Source organism: Convolutriloba macropyga, chromosome 13 (assembly GCF_964194025.1).
Source record: "Convolutriloba macropyga chromosome 13, txConMacr16.3, whole genome shotgun sequence".
In the NCBI taxonomy this organism is placed as follows: Eukaryota; Metazoa; Xenacoelomorpha; order Acoela; family Convolutidae; genus Convolutriloba; species Convolutriloba macropyga.
Window position 1 is genome coordinate 6,991,928 of NC_134480.1, and position 17,063 is coordinate 7,008,990.

Consider the following 17,063-nt stretch of genomic DNA (forward strand, 5'->3'; position numbering starts at 1 on the left):
CAAAATTTCAAGGTGCGTCACTGAATAAATCTTTGCTCACTGGCCCTGATCTGCTCCAAAACCTTATTTACGTACTTCTTCGCTTCCGAAAGCATCTATATGCTGTCTCTGCCGACATCGAGGGAATGTTTCTACAGGTTGGCATGGCTCATTACCATCAGATCAACCATCACTTCGCTTTCTGTGGCGGGAGGACCCCACAACTAACGTTGTAGTGTATCAATATACACGCCATAAATTCGGGGCTAAAGACTCGCCCACATGCGCCAACTATGCATTACAACGGACTGCGAGAGACAATGCCAAGTTTTACCCCAAAACTACAAAAGCCGTCGTTGAAAGATTCTACATGGACGATTACCTTGACTCAGTGGAGTCTCCTGAGAGAGCTATCAAAAGATCGAAGGAATTGGTACAACTTCTCCATCTGGGTGGGTTCAAGCTTACAAAGTTTGTAAGCAATGTACCAAATCTGGCCGATAGAATTGATGGTTCTCCTCAATCTACTGAGACCAAGGTTATTGTGTCATGTCAGGAGGATTCATCGCATGTGCTAGGTCTAAAGTGGGATCACACTAATGACACTTCAGTTGTGAGTAGGGGTACAAGCTGCGCTAACACAAATTCCCTCATGCAACGCTTGGTCCTAAGTCTGGTTTCGAAAATTTTTGATCCCATTGGTCTTGTCGCACCGTTTACCGTCGATGCGCGACTGCTCTTAAAAGACATCTGGCGTGTCACAAGACAACAGAGGGATGACGAGCTCCCACATGACATGGTTCAAAGATTTTTGGTTTGGAGTGCGGACTTACCAAAGCTTGAAAATATCAAAATTCCTTGAAGTTACTTTAGTGGACCCTTTGATAATGTAGAATTGCATATTTTTGGTGACAGTTCCCAGGTTAGTTTTAGTGCGGTCGCATTTCTTCGAGCCAGAGTAACAACCCCTAGGGGCAAGATAAAAACAAAGCTTGCGTTTTTTTTGGAAAAACGCGCGTGGCGCCAGTGAAAGTAATGACTGTCCCAAAACTTGAATTACAGGCAGCTCTACTTGCCCCTCGACTGAAAAGGGAAATAACGCAAGCGCTTACTGTAACTGTTAACCAAGTATTCATGTGGACAGACAGCACGACCGTTCTTTAGTGGATAAACTCTAATGAAAAGCAACCAATCTTTGTTGCAAACCGCGTTTGTGAAATTTTGGCGTATACCAGCGTTGACCAATGGAACCACGTCGCAACTAAGGATAATCCCGCTGACGCTGGCACGCGTGGAATGTCCGCTGAAGTTTTCCAACTAAGTAGTTGGGTCAAAGGTCCACATTTCTTAACTCATTCAAGTTTCCCATTCGTGCCGAACCAAGACGTCATTATTAACGCCAAACCTGGCGTCAACCAAGCAGTCACTATAGAAGACACTGCATCTCTGACTACATCTGTCAAAAAACAGATAACTCCCATTCCCTCAGTATTTTCGTTTGATAAGTTTAGTTCTTATCAAATTACTTGCGCATTAACGCATACGTTCTCCGGCTTTTGCCAAAACATGCCGGCTACCGTAAACTCGATGGTAGCATTACTGACCCTACTGAGCCTGACGAAACCGAGCGTCATCTACAGTACCTGGTGCAAGGAGAGTCTTTTGAAACCGAAAGAAAAGATCTTCTTGACAATGAATCTGTTAAACGGATTAGCCGAATGGCTCCACAGTCACCGTTTATTAGTCCGAATTGGCTAAACCGATCCTCGGGCTGCATCAAGCGGTTAACTGAAGTTGGGTTTAAGGTAAAGTACCCAATCATCTTAGATGCACGTCATCCGTTTGTAAAACTGTTCCTTGAACACACCCACGTGAAGCATTATCATCAAGGCGTGGAATACCTAAGACCAATTGTGCAGGAACACTATACAGTGCTGAAACTAAGAGCAACTTTGCGTTACATCAAAGCACACTGCCTGAGATGCCGAGAATTCCAAGCTGTAACTATGCAACAAATCATGTCTGACTTACCTGAAGAGGGACTTGCGTACCAGTTTCCTCCCTTCACGAACACTGGCGTTGACTACTTTGGGTCATTCTATGTTACTGTCCGCCGTACTACTGAGAAACCATGGGGCTTCCTCTTCACCTGTCTCACTACTCGCGCTGTCCATGTCGAGATAGTTACATCCATGGACATCGGCTCTTGTCTCATGGGAGTTGAGCGGTTTTGTGTCACGTAGGGGTACACCTGCCATGATTTGGTCCGACAATGGCACTAACTTTATTGGAGCGGAGAAAGAACTCCGAGAAGGTATTGAAAAGTGGAACGTTGTCAACATTGCAGCTGAGCTCGCTAACAAAGGTATAAAGTGGATGTTCAATCCACTCAGCGCACCGCATCAGAGTGGTATCTGGGAGAGGTCGGTACGCAGCTTCAAGCGCGTGTTTTATACTATTCTTGGCACGCGTCGCCTCACGGATGAGGTGCTGCATACTACATTTGTCTTGTGGAGAATGCTCTCAATTCGCGTCCTTTAACACCTGTAGGCGCTGGTCCGTGCGATTTGAACGCCATAACGCCTAACCACTTTCTTTTAGGAGAATACTCTTCAAGTATTCCGTCTATTGTCGGCAATAATGAATTTGACCATCGTAAACGTTACGCCCGTGCTCAATCGTACGCCAATACGATCTGGTCCCGTTGGATCAGAGAGTGTGTACCGAAGCTGAACCGACGCTCTAATTGGCAGACGCCTGCCGTGCAACACCTTAAGACCGGTGACTTGGTTTGGATAGTTGAGGAAACCAACCCAAGGGGTTACTAACCTATCGCTCGGATTGTGGAACTCCGTTACGGCTCCGATAGCGTCGCGCGCTCCGCCGTTTTACGTACGTCGACCGGTTCACTCGTCCGCCCGCTTGTAAAACTCGTACCAGTTTTCCCAACATCTTCTTCCGGGCCGGAGGATGTTATGAAGTAAATAAGTTAGAGAGATATTATTAGCCAATCAGATTCGAGTATTCAAATGTGCATATAAATTGTTCCAAATAAGATTTAAAAACGTTCTAATATACGTAGAAACTTGTATCGATTCAGCTGGTTTTCGGTAAATATTTTTAGGTTTCCTGGACAATTGCCAATTGAATACGAATTGTTTTGAAGTCAATGACATTAGACGAAAAAACCTGTTAAATGAGCTTCAAAAAATCTTGCCGTCTAATTTTCACTTGTTACATTGATCGTTAATACCTATACGTTGCATAGAAATTTATGATGCTTATACGTTGTAATGCTTATACGTGGTCGATATGATTTCGATAGATATTATGAATTGAAACTCCAAAACGGTAGATTGTTTTCACCAACTACACTTACGTCGTTTTTTTTAAAATCAAATTGTCGTTTTTTAATCGTTTTTTGTGGTTTCTTACGTCGTTTTTTTTTCATTAAAAATGCCGACGGAAAAATGATTATTTCTCAGAAAAAAAAGTAACGAAAAAACTATCATTTCTTGCATAAAAATAAGGACAAAATAACGATCAAAAAACGACGATTTCTTACAAGTGAAAAACAAAATTCCTCAACACGGGTGGCTTAGATGTTAAATTTTTCTTCATGTAGTGACGAGCTTTGTAGGTTTGTTCGAAATGAAGTTAGACATTTTTACAGCATGCGAGGCATTTGAATCGTTTCGTTCGTTCAAATTTTGATGAATGAACGGTCAACAATAATTTCCATTATAAGGCAGAGCATTTTGTTCAGTTTGTTTGCTGGTAAATAAATTTCAAATAACAGCTAAAAGATCAAAATTCCATCTAGTCAAAGTCATTTCAACACAAGTTTTATAATCAAACAGTCGGTTAGTGTCGTTTTTGTGATTTTCCTTTTCAAGTGCTTTACATTTTCTTTTTAAAACTTATTATTCGGTACAATTTTTAAGTTGAATTATATTCAATGACTGCATTGAAAAAATGAAAATTTCTATTACTATTTCGTATTTCAATATTTTACCTATTATAACAACTAATAACTTTTGTCTTCCAACATTTTTTATCTGTACAGTTTAACAAAATCTCCAAATTTTTCACTAAATTTTAAATTTTCTGTTCACATTTTTTCATTCATTTTTCTTTCTAGGTATGAATTCTGTATTGGCTCTATTGTGTGTGTCATTGTTGGTAGAGGGTAACCTTGCGGTACTCCCTGGGAAAATAGCCAATCACGAGGCAGCTCAGCTCTGGAAACAGTGGAAACACATCAATGGAAAAGACTACCAGACTTACGCTGAAGAATTGAACAGATTTGAAATCTGGATTGACAACCTCAAAGCTGTGAGTGGAACAAAATCGAAGAGTTGTTGAGAAAAAATGTTTGGAACTAATTCTTCAAAACCCTCCCCGGACCTGAGTCTCGTGATATTTCAGTACTGAATCATAAAAATTGCACTATGATTTTTACTATGGCCAGAGTTTGATCATGGCACTTTATAAAGATTTCATAGTAAAGTTCAAAATAAAATTCTGCCCCCCCCCCCTCCCCCTCCTCTCCCAATCTTAAGTCGTCCCAAATCGTAGAGTTAAGGAAATCAGTTTGGAACTAATTCCTTTAAACTAACCCCCTTTTTAAGTTATCCCTAAACCAAATTACCCCCCATACGACTGTATTGTTCTGTGGTATTATACTGGAAATTTGTTTATACTTCGCAGTACTTGTGAAGTATAAACAACCGTTTTGATTTCACTAAAAAAATAATCAAGGTTTGTATTTGATCTGCAAACCCCAGATCGACGCGCCCGTTCAAAATTGCTGTTCAACGAGCCAAAAACATGATTGTACCAGGATTTTGAACGGGAGGTCATCAACCCACCAATTAATTTTTACGGGCCGAAGTATAATCATAAGTCTCTATGGTTTGGATAAGTCTGGTCAGAGGCATGTTTAGTCTGCAAAGGTCTATTAATTAGTAATTTTTGTCTATCACCTGGACCTGTAGAAAACTATTTATTAACCCTTTTTCTTTGAAAACCAACGTTCACCGGCTTTTAAGAAAACCAAACCTCTGTTTGTTGTGAATTAGGAAGATACAAATGTTTGGTTTATAAATTTCTAGCATGTAACATTAACCAATTGGTTATAGTTCAATTTAGTTTAATATTTCAGATTTTTAAAAACCTATGAAAAAAGTTCAATATTCAGGATGTTTTCCAAGAAAAAGTAAAGTGTTTTGATGATAAAATGTCCTCTATTTCAGGTGTCAAAGCACAATGCTGAGTATGACCTCGGTCTGCACTCGTTCAACATGGAGCTGAACAAATTCGCCGACTTGACAACCGAAGAATTCGTCGCCACCCGAACCGGCAGTGTCGTCCAGGCTCTGTCTGTGTCACCCGAAGCCACCCTGGAATACGTGGATGTTAGCGCTCTTCCCAGCACTGTTGATTGGCGGCAAGAGGGTTACGTAACACCTGTTAAGGATCAGGGCCAGTGCGGAAGTTGCTGGTCTTTCTCGACCACTGGAACCCTGGAGGGACAGCACTTCAATGCTACAAGTTAGTTCGGAATCGAGGGTGGATCCATGGGGCCATTTTTTCAGGGGGGGGGGGGGGGGTTGGGGGTTCCTATCTAAATATCTAAAAGTGGGTAGATTTTCTCTGTGGGTTTTTCCGAAACTGGGGTCTCATGTTGTCTGTAGACAAACTCAGTTTATAACCTGTGATACTCTGATTTACAGATTTATTCAGCTAAGAGGTTTTCAAAATCCCAACTTGAAAGATCTTACAAGAGTTATGCAGAAGGACTGACAGATTATGCAATGCAAATCCGTACAATATGTAGCAAAACAGATGCCCCCCCCCCCCCTCCCCACCCCCCCATCACGAATATTGTGTAATGTTGTAAATACCTTGTCATGAATAACCTCAGCTTTTATTTATCTATAAGCATTGGTTAGTTCACACATTGAAATAAAGAGTTTTTCATAGTAGGATATGGGGGGGGGGGGGGTGGGACAGTTTCTGGTTTTTTTATGATCCGCAATTGATTTCCAGCCCCATTTTGACAAAACTTATTTTTTAGATAAGCTGGTCAGCTTAAGCGAACAGCAAATGGTTGATTGCGATCATTACGATTACGGCTGCAACGGAGGTCTAGTCGAGAACGCATTGAGATACCTCAAAAAAGCGGGATCAGTTCTCGAATCGGACTACCCCTACACTGGCAGAAAAGGGTTCTGTAAAGACAAGGGACTCCCAGTCGCAGCCACAGTTGCCAGACAGATCAGAATTCCCCGAGGGAACGAGGGTAGATTGCAGGATTCGACAGCCAAAGTAGGTCCGATCTCTGTTTCGATTGACGCCAGTCACAGGAGCTTCCAGCTGTACAAGTCTGGCGTTTATTATGAGCCAAAATGCAGTTCCCGATCGCTAGATCACGCCGTACTTGTAAGTTAAAGTTTTTTTGCTTGTATTATTTTTTATTACTATTTGGAGAACTTATAACACGAAGAACAGGTTGTTTTTCATTGAAACCCAACCCCCCCCCCCATATGTGCGCCTAGCGGCCATATAATCATATTACGTAAAGCCCTCCCCCATCCTGTGTAAAAATACCATAATAGAGTTAATTTTGTCGAAGGGGGGGGGGAGGAGCTAAAATTTTATGGGCGTGGTGGCAATAAATTTATGCAACAGACCCGAATTTGGTTCGTTGTGAAGTGATATCATAATATCCAAATCTTCAGAAATTACCGATTTACTCCTTCATATCGGGCGATTTAACGGGAAAAAATTTGGTGGAAAAAATTGACGTGGCAGTTTTTTAAAACGCCGGGTATTCCTACATAGAGTGTCGGATATTAAAACTTAAATTTTGAAACTTCAAAAAAACTTTCTTTGAAGGTTGCAAGAACCCGCTGAAGTCATTTCAAAATTCTGACTTCAATCTGAAACTGCCACGTGGTTCTCGACGAATGCCAGATTTCCTCAAAGACTTCATCAGGGTCACGTGACCTTATACTTAAATCTAGGTCACGTGACTCTGATGACATCAGCGAGAAATGTCATCGTCGAGAACCACTTTAGCCGTTCAAAATTTACGCCAGAATTTCAAAGTGATTTTCGCAAAGTCACGTGACCTTTCCTGAAACACAAGAATTCTCCCAATCTTACAAGTGGGTTGCAAATTTCTGAAACTCTTCAGGATGTGGGTTACGGAACTGAAAACGGGAAAGACTACTGGCTGGTAAAGAACAGCTGGGGTACCTCTTGGGGCGAGAAGGGATACATCAAAATGTCCAGGAACAGGAATAACAACTGTGGAATCGCAACCGATGCCTTGTATCCCGAATGTGACGACTAGAGATGTCAGTAATCACGAGGTCAGCGTGATAAACAACTAAATTCAATATCGGAAACAAACAAATGAACAAACAAAGTGAACAACAACACGTCACGAAGCAAATGTTCAGACACAAAACACAGAGATAATTTTAAATATAATATTTTTTAATTTTTATGGACAACTGTTTATTAAGTTATACTCAGGTGACCAAAATTCAGTTTCAATGTGAATAAAAATAATGAGAGAACATAAATATCAATTTACAATTTATATTGAACAATTTTTCTTGATCACATTAAATACTGAGAGGTCAGATTGTATTCGAAATGGGGGGATAAGTTTCAATATACCAATCGATGTCTTCATTACTGTGTCTTTGAGATAACGAGAGTCTAGGAAATGAACCCACACGGAAAAGGGGATGGGATTTCCCCCAAACGCATAGATCTTTCACATCCAAGTAGCGGTTTATTTCCATTGGGTTTTTCCGCGTTGGCGGGGGTTTATTCCTTTGGGCTTTTGTTACTAAAATTGGGTTTGTTTTTTTTTGTGTAGTCTCTTTTCAGAAACCTCCAACATAGACACTCAAAAAGCTCTTATTTGCAAGCAATTGAGCTAATATTAAACTAGATTAAAAACCACAACTGCATTTAGATCCCGGTACGAAAACATTTTTCATGATTTGATCATTGAAACCCTCACCCAGGTTTTCAATTTCCGCTTAACTGCTTTAAATCCAAATCATTCGGATTATTATAACAGAATTTGTTCAAAACTGGCCAAAGACAAATAAGCATCGTAAAGCGAATTTGATTTGAATGTTCTCTCGATTGTATTAAGATTGTTTACAAAGCAGTTTAAATTAACGAGCGTTCATTGGAGCTAAATCAAAACTCTCTCGATTGTATTAAAATTGTTTACAAAGCCGTTTATATTAACGAGCGTTCATTGAAGTGCTAATATTAATCTAAAAAAAACTAAATTAATGATCTATATTAATAATCTAATTTAATTAATATTAATATAAATTGAAGTGCTAATAGTAATCTAAAAATTATATAGGGCGCTTTGATGAAATTTACACTCTATAATTGGTCAAAAACCGAAGAAAATGCTGGAAACAATGAACAGTAAGATAGCAAACAAAATGGAATCTAAAGTTTTTGAGAAAAAACGAAAATCATAAAATTTCTACAATTTTTACATGTCAACGTCTGTGAAACCCGTGGATTTTTTAAATTTCGTTTATTTATTTGGTGCAGTAAAATTCCTTATGATGTATTTATTTAGTTCAATTTATTTGCCCTTCATTATCATTTCAAGCTTGTTCATTCCTTGTCTCGAGTTACTCAGTTGCATCCTTTCTGGGTTTCCCGCTGCGTTATCAAACATGTCTGATCATACATTACTTAGTTGCTTACAAGCATTTAAGTTCATAGTTTTTACTTTGTAATTCAAATTCAGTTCCATCTCTCTCTCTCTCTCTCTCTCTCTCTCTCTCTTGATAAAATTGCTCCACAATTTAGCGCAAAACAAGTCAGGTTGGATTTGGCCTTGCAAATCACATTTTCTAAAATTGTAAGTGGACTCGCACTGCAAGTGACCACTGAATTCTAATAGTGTACGACATGGCAAAGTCAGCAAACAAAAGCACACCGCTGGTGATAGATGCTTTTCGGGTTAAAACAACACCCGACCCTCCCCTCCGTTGGGAAAAATGGAGAGTGCAATACAAACTGGCGCTTCTCGCAAAGGAGAATAACATCCCAGACACTCTACTCGGACCAATTCCTGAGATGGTGGATCTTATTTTGGAACTCATTAATGTAGAAACAATAGTTGGCTCATCGGCACAATCGGAGAGAGAAAGAAATGCCCGCAACACCCAGAAAAAATTATTTGGCAGAACAAGTGCAGACGACTGATCGAAATCGGCATCAGGTATTGGGACAAACCATGGAAACTCGCGGATCGGAAACGTTCTCTCTTCTCTACTCTAGTATCGGGGTAAGAGGACGACGGATCTTGAACTGCAAAAACCCGCACATAATGATCGATGCACTCTCTACTGCAGATTTTTGGAAGATTGTGGAAGCCGCATTCATCCGACCCCGAAACATCACTTTTGATCGTCTCGTTCTCTTGATAACGAAACAACTTTTTGGAGAAACTGCTGAACAATTCTATCGTAATCTAAAAGAATTAGCTGAAAATTCCGACTTTGAGAATAAAGAGGAAACGCTAGTACGTGATGTCTTTATCACTAATTTAATCGACCCTGAGATTCAAAAAAAACTTCTCAAACAAACAGTAGAGCCGCGTCAGGCATTAGAGTGGGCCATTAACATGGATCTCGGGATGCGAAACCAGTATCAAACTCAACAACATAATAAAACTCTTACTCCGGCCAGTGTGAACGCAATTCAATCACCGAATAACTCACGATCATCAAATTGGTCATTCTAATACAACTTCCAGAAGCCGAATAGTCGACCTCCTTTATATTGCTCAAATTGTAGTGGGAACTGGTTACCAGATCATCGCGACAAATGCATCGAAAAGGGCAAAATTTGCATTAATTGGTGGTTAATGAACCATTTCGCTAAGGTTCGCCGAAAACAAAAGAACATGAAACCTCAAAACACCAAGAAAAGAAACTTGAATACAGTGGACGAAGAACCGCAACCGGAAGATTCAGTGAATTTTCTTCGGTCAACCAAACTATACGATTCTGATAGCAGCAATGGTGAGGATAATACGGTTGAACTCATCGAGAATGACATAGCAAAGATAGAGCCATTCAATATGACTATCAAAAATCGGTAACATTTCACCTACTCTTCTTTTGGGCTCCGGAAGCGCGTGCAGTTTTCTCAATCGGCAATTCGCGTGTCAGTAAGTGAAATCCAGTACACACGCTGTCTAGATTCACAAAAATGTTAGACCGCAACTCAGAACATTCTCCAATGAACCAATTCACATTGTAGGAAAAATACAGACCCAAATTACAAGCGACGGCTGGACATCAAACTTCGCAATTTCCACTTTCGTGGCGGTCGTTCTAAAACCTCTACTTGGTAGAGATCTGTTCGGCAATTTGGGCCTAGCAGTAACACAATCCACTTCATCTCAAGGCAATCAAGTCAACAACATTTCTTCATCGTCAGAATTCAAAGAACACATGGCAAAAAACTTTCCTAATCTGATTTCGCGTATTGGAAGAACAAAAAATCTTGTGGTTCGGCTAAATTTAACTTTCACAAAGATTTCCAACTTAGACACCAAAAAAGTAGACGCATAACTATTAATCTTCAAGATAAGGTCAATAAAAAACTCAAAAAAATTATTATACGAAAAGTACATAATAAAACTTTCTAGTTGCCCTGACAAGTATTTTATATCCCCCCTTGTAATCACTGTAAAGACTGATGAAACAATTATTTTGCACTGGATTCCAAAATACTAAATAAAGCTATTCACAAAAACAAAAATCAAAAGCCTAATTTTGATACGCTTATTGAGTCTATTTCTCAACAAATTAGTGCTCCCGCATCGCAGAATACAACATAATTCTCTACATTGGATTTGAAGTACGCGTATAGTAAATTAAATCTGAATTCTAAAACAGCAAATCTTTGCAACTTTTATGAAATGAGCTGCGACGTGACAGGCACATACAAATTTCAAACTGGAATTATGGCTAAACGGATATATCGACAGAATTTCAAAAAACTATGGATTATACTATCTTTGGTTTAAAAAATACTTATTGTTTTCTTGACGATATTTTGATTGTAAGTAATGGATCGGAGGAAGAACATAAACAGTACGTTTTGAATTGTCTTAAACGGTTGGCTGGCAAAAATCTTAGAACCCTAAATGTCAATTCTCCAAATTAGAAATCGACTGGCTTGGCTACCACATTAACAAAATCGGGTATTTCGCCTAGCGAGAGCAAGACCTCTGCTATTTTGGCTCTTGAGGCTCCAATGACTTGAGACTCCGTTTTTTTCTGGGTTCAGAACTCTACCTCAGTAAGTTTACACCAAATCCAGCTCAAATTAGTCATCAACTCGGACTTTGTTAAAAAGATCGTAAGAATTTCTCTGGAGCGATGTCAACCAAAATTATTTTATTGAAATAAAGAACCGCATTGCGAAGGCTACGCAAAATAGCGACTACAACCCGCAACCTGAGACGCGCGTAAAATGTGACGCCTCCTATTCCGGTCTCGGGGCAGCGCTTGAACAATTAGCAGTTGATGGTTAGAAACCAATTGCGTTTTCATCCCGATTCACAAACTCGTGTGAAGAACATTATAGTGTCAAGAAAATTGAACTTCTTGGGGTATTTTGGTCTTTTGAATTTTTGAAAAAGTATCTTTATGAAAAACATTTTACAGTTATTACAGATCACAGAGCTCTTCTGTCTATATTGAAAGAAAATCGATCCAATAAGTCATACAACGGCCGCTAATTCGCAATTGATAGGCTACTCCCATTTCGAAACTGGGACTTGTGGATTACATTTTCCGGCACAAAACTTCAAAAGCTAAAAAAATTTCTGCTTATGATGGAGAAATTTTTGCGGGAGAAATAAATCTTATCTCTGCATCAGTTAATTGACTCAATTTAAATTCTACTAATCCCGCAGGTCATCTTAACAACTTAAAACAAGCATATGATCCCGCACATCAAATCACACCTCAAATTGAGCTTACACATGATGCGATAAATTTAATTAGCACAAACGCTACCCGCAAACATAAACGTGATTCCTATTTATCCTCCACGCCACGAAATCCGATTACAAATACTAGCTGCAATTTCACCAATTTAAAATATGCACGCCCCGCGCCAATATACCAATTAACATTTCACTAGCTAAGCGAAACACAACTCAATTTTTGATTTGTTTTTCGCTTACAATCTTTCCAAAATCGGTTTGATAAGTATCTGGCAAAGAGCGAGACTCAATTCACTGAGTCTAATTTCCCGCCAATTAGGTGACATTCCACAAATATTTCTAAAAGTCACCAACCAGATATAGCATCAGTGCTTTGTGCCTCCAATAACTTTACAAATCAGTTGCCTACTTCTCAATCAAATAATTTTTCTCAATCCAAACGCAACTTAGATATTAACTATTTCACAAAATTAAATATAATATGCCTTCTCAAAAACCCATCACTAGAGTTCGCTTCATTGACTCCTCACGAACCGCGAAACAACCCTCTACGTTTTCAACCGAATCTCGCGCCGCCAATCAACCGTCTAACTCCCCAAGTAATAATCGCGCCGCAAGTTCTACCCGAATCCTAACTCCAACATCCCCAGCCCCGTTCTCTAATGTTGGTACTCCCCTAACACCTAGCCCCCCGATTCCAACATTTGACCATACTGTAAAAAAATATCGTAAATAAAATAAAAAAGTAAGTCCCTGATTGCTTCCCTAACCAGCCAAGACGCTGTATTAGAAGAGGTTCGCGATTGTATTCTCACCAATAACGAAAGCCGGCTATAAGCCCTTAACCCGTACATCCATTCCTATTGAAGAGACCTCCACGTCCGAGCCGGCTGCGTGTGCATTGATGAAAAAGTCGCGATCCGAAACGTCCTGCGCGAAGCCCTGATCGACGACATACACGCCAGTCATCCAGGTACTTGAGGGATGATCTCTATGGCCACGCGTTGTTGGTGGCCCTATATGAATAGCGAACAGATCGTCAAAGCGACAGAATGCAAACTTTGCACTACAATTGGTTAGAATCTAAAACCTGTAGTTCCTGCTAAGCAATTTCGACCTCTTATACCATGTGTTGAACCGAATCAAGATGTGCAAATTGATTTTGGAGTTCCTATTTTTGACGAAAAAGACAAAGAACTCTGCTTCTTAGCTGCTATAGACCGTTTTTCTAAGTATCCTAGCATGTATATATGAAAAAGCTAATGGACCGAATGTTTCAAAATTTTTGGACATGTACATGGAAACTCATGGAACTGCGCGCTCTATTCGACTGCAACAAGCAAAAGATTTGGTTGGAAATCAAGTAAAGACCTTTTGTACTAGAAAAAAAATATTCAAATCATTGAAGTTCCAGTTATTGAACATCGTGCTTGTGGTTTAGTGGAAAGATTAATTCAAATGATTAGGAATAGACTGGCATGTATCAAAGAAGAGAAATCGATTGATAACTCATTTCATGTATATCATGCATTAAAGATTAATTTTTCACCAGTTGCGAATCTTCAAACAAAAAACAACAAAAATCTCGCTTTTCGAGGCACACTTTGGCTTTAAATCTAATACCCCATTGAGCATAATATCTAATAGACCTAAACTGTCTAATCTCTTTTATGAGAATTTTGTAAATCACAATTTATATGAAGACACAGTCACGCCCGAGGTCATTCTCCCAGACCAAAAATGGCTAAAGGGAAATCGCACTGAAATCAAAGTGGAACATGGAATGACTCGGGCAACAGGGGGGCCAATGAAAAGAACAGGCGAGCAGGGATGGAGAATCACGCTATATTCATTCAGGCGCTTGCCGGCCAATCGCAATTACGGTGAAAGCAGTTAAACTCAAACTGGCCAGCAAAATACACTGTACACGTAGACCAAAGAACAATTTACAGGGCCCAGATGATGTTTTGGCTCCTGGGTCAGTCGTACAACCTCCACGATTAAAGAGCCCGGGAAACCCATAGTAACGGTACGCAACAGCGATTTCGTTATATTTGGAACACTTCAGGAGAGACAAAACCTTTAAGAGTCTATGCGGATCGTCGAGGGCCCAGATCATGCGAAAAACTTTTGGACGAACAGATTCAGAGCCACATCAAGCAATTCACCATACAATTCAAGGGTGATAAGAAAGTGAAACATCGTAAGTGAGATCCAGGCAGTGGGATTTCGTCTTGTTGTTCAAACATCTCACGCGCAATGCAAGGGCGCATCCCTAAATTTCCCAATTTTCTCGCCATCCGGAATCAAAGTATTCAAAACGATTTGGTGTTACTCACACAATCTGCGCCTCCTTTGGCTTTACAACAAGTTGAGCCAACATCGACAACGCAGGGCAAACGTACTTCGGACAGAAACCGCCGTAGCCTATCATACTACGGTTTTGACAACTCGTCTTCAGACGCAACCATTGCAGCTTCACCCAAACGACCGCGCCAAGCGGGAGACGTAGAAAACTTCCAGACCCTGGATAAGTTGTCGAAACAGTACAGAACATTGCCGTTCAATAGCCTGAAGAAATCAGAATCTCTCCGCCTATCGGAGAAGTTTCGCAACCTGATCAGCCAGTGCTACCGCTTATTGATCAGGATACCCCGACATTGGCGAGATCGGTGACAGTCCTTGAAGATGAAGATCATGAGATGTCCGAAAAGACAACTTCACAAACCAAACCACATCAACTGTAAACTCCTTATTTAATTTTACTCTATTTTTGGTTATGATAACCAGTACATATATTGTTATTCTTTATTTAACCGGGGACCAAATATTAGTTTGTAAATATTGTTATTGTTCTCATCAGCAAGAAAAATTGCTAACTTCAGAATTTTATTTTTGTCGCAACAAGGGTTATGTGATACCCGTGGATATTTTACATTTGATTTATTTATTTGGTGCAGTAAAATTCCATATGATGTATTTATTTAGTTCAATTTATTTCCGCTTCATTATCAATTCAAGCTTCTTCATTCCTTGTCTCGAGTTACTGAGTTTCATCCTTTCTTGGTTTCCCGCTGCGTGATCAGACATACCTTTCTTAGTAGCTTACATGTACCTAAGTTCACAGTTTTCATTTTGTAATTCAAATTGAATTCTCTCTCTCTCCCTCTCTTTCTCTCTCTCTCTATCTCTCTCTCTCTCTCTCTCTCTCTTGATAAACTCGCTCCGCAACTTAGCATAAAACAAGTCAGGTTGGAATTTGCCTCGCGAATCACATTTTTTAAAATTGTAAGTGAACTCGCACTGCAAGTGACCACCGATTTCCAATAGTGTACGACAACGTCCAAGAAACTTTGAAACTAGTGAGTTGAAAGGTTCCAAGTGCATTTAATACCTTTCGAGTGCTACCTGTTTATCCCATTTTTAGGACGAAAAATCAAGGTGTCCGATGAAAAATCGTTCAGGCAAAAGATTGCATCAAAAAGCGAACAGGACTATAAAAATTGCTACACTTCGTTTGAGATCAATTAAAAACCAATTCAATGAATCATTAAAAGCTTTTAGCAACACTTTTTGAATAATTCTGAGCTAATCACAAATCCTAATTGGATCTCTTATGTTACCACATGATGGCGTTCAGCCGCCGCACCTAAATATTTTTCTAAATGGCGCATTTCCATGTAAAACATAGTGCGTTTCTCCTGGAGGGCATAAAAGTTATATGCTCACTAAGCTGGGTGGGGTGGGAGGTGGGGGTTGCGGTTGAGATGGGACAGAAATTGTTCAAAAAGTTGTCAATATTAAAAGGAATTTTTCCATTTTAAAAGTGTCTAAATGTCTTAATGGTTTCCTTGTACCATCTAAATGGGTCATAATAAGAATTTCAAATTGGTTGATGCTCTCGAAATGTACCAATCATTTGGTACATCGCTTTTTTGTTTCGTCGGCGGTCTATAGCATCTCAAGGCGACGTTTTTGTCCCAGTTTTGAGTTTTAGTATCACAAATCACTGAGGACTCATCATATATGAATCAAAGTATGGCACATGAGACGACTATTTGAAAAGTAAAAAAAACAACTGACATATGAGCAGCAGAATAACTCATCACTCAAATGACTGTTTATAAATTAGGAAGTGTCATTTTTTTCAGGAATCCCTTTTATTATTGATAAAAAAGCTATTTGAAATAAAACAAACTTCTAAAAATACAAGGAGTAAAATTGCAAATGAAGTTTGAAAGAACGTTAAAACAGCATCTGCTTAAGCGATATGAATTTCGACCATTCGAAAGAAACATTAGCTATGCTTTTATGCTTAGTAGGAACTTAACACAGAACTTTGAATCAGGTTTTAAGATTTTGTAACACAGAACTAGAAAGTATAATCACATTTTTTACTTGCAAACAACCAGCTGTTTTATGAAAGTTATTCACCTGTTTAAAAAAGTTCGTAAAAATAGATGTTTACCTGACACCCTATTATAATAATATGCTTCATCCGTTCAAAATATGCCTCAAAATTTAGGGATATTTTATCAGTTTCGCATCCTTAAATTTTTCTATCAAAACTTTAACAGCCGGGTTATGAATTTACTTTCAAATCTAAACATAAACCGACGAATGTCGGAAAAATTGCTCTTGAACGACAGGCGAGGCAATTCAATTCAGGGGCTGTAACCTAGAACAATTTTTCTTCATGGGTGTAAAAAACCTTTCCCCCGCCGGGATTCGAACCATGACATCCCGATCCACAGCCACAACCACTAGCCACTGCTGCGCTACATATCACATACCTCTCCTACTCTGCAACCAAATTTATATTAGCTTTACTTCAGAGCAAAAGAGATCACTCAAAAATGAAGAACGAAAGCGTGAAAAAGTCACTTGAGAAGTCAAAGAATGTTCTACAAGAAAAGCGCAAAATTGTCAAGCGAAAAATTTGCATAAAAAAACATAGCCGGAAGAATTCCGGAAGCGACTCGAAGCGTCCAAACTTCACTAACAAAACCGTAATTGCAGCTGAAGCCACTACCTTTTGTATTAAAACATTAACTCA

General features: G+C 39.4%; 1 protein-coding gene across 1 annotated transcript; it reads left to right on the forward strand.

Moving 5' to 3' along the window:
- Window positions 1-3,780: 3,780 nt before the first annotated feature.
- Window positions 3,781-7,601, forward strand: LOC142352065 (digestive cysteine proteinase 1-like). The gene is made up of 5 exons (XM_075404419.1): window positions 3,781-3,842; window positions 4,121-4,314; window positions 5,235-5,532; window positions 6,059-6,423; window positions 7,181-7,601. The coding sequence occupies exons 2-5, from the start codon at window positions 4,123-4,125 to the stop codon at window positions 7,337-7,339; spliced, it is 1,014 nt and encodes a 337-aa protein (XP_075260534.1). The 5' UTR covers window positions 3,781-3,842; window positions 4,121-4,122; the 3' UTR covers window positions 7,340-7,601.
- Window positions 7,602-17,063: the final 9,462 nt, after the last annotated feature.

Coding starts and splice junctions, on each gene's coding strand:
- LOC142352065 (XM_075404419.1), top strand. CDS start 4,123: ATGAATTCTGTATTGGCTCTATTGTGTGTGTCATTGTTGGTAGAGGGT. Junction 4,315..5,234: donor GGATTGACAACCTCAAAGCT/GTGAGTGGAACA, acceptor CCTCTATTTCAG/GTGTCAAAGCACAATGCTGA. Junction 6,424..7,180: donor CGCTAGATCACGCCGTACTT/GTAAGTTAAAGT, acceptor GAAACTCTTCAG/GATGTGGGTTACGGAACTGA.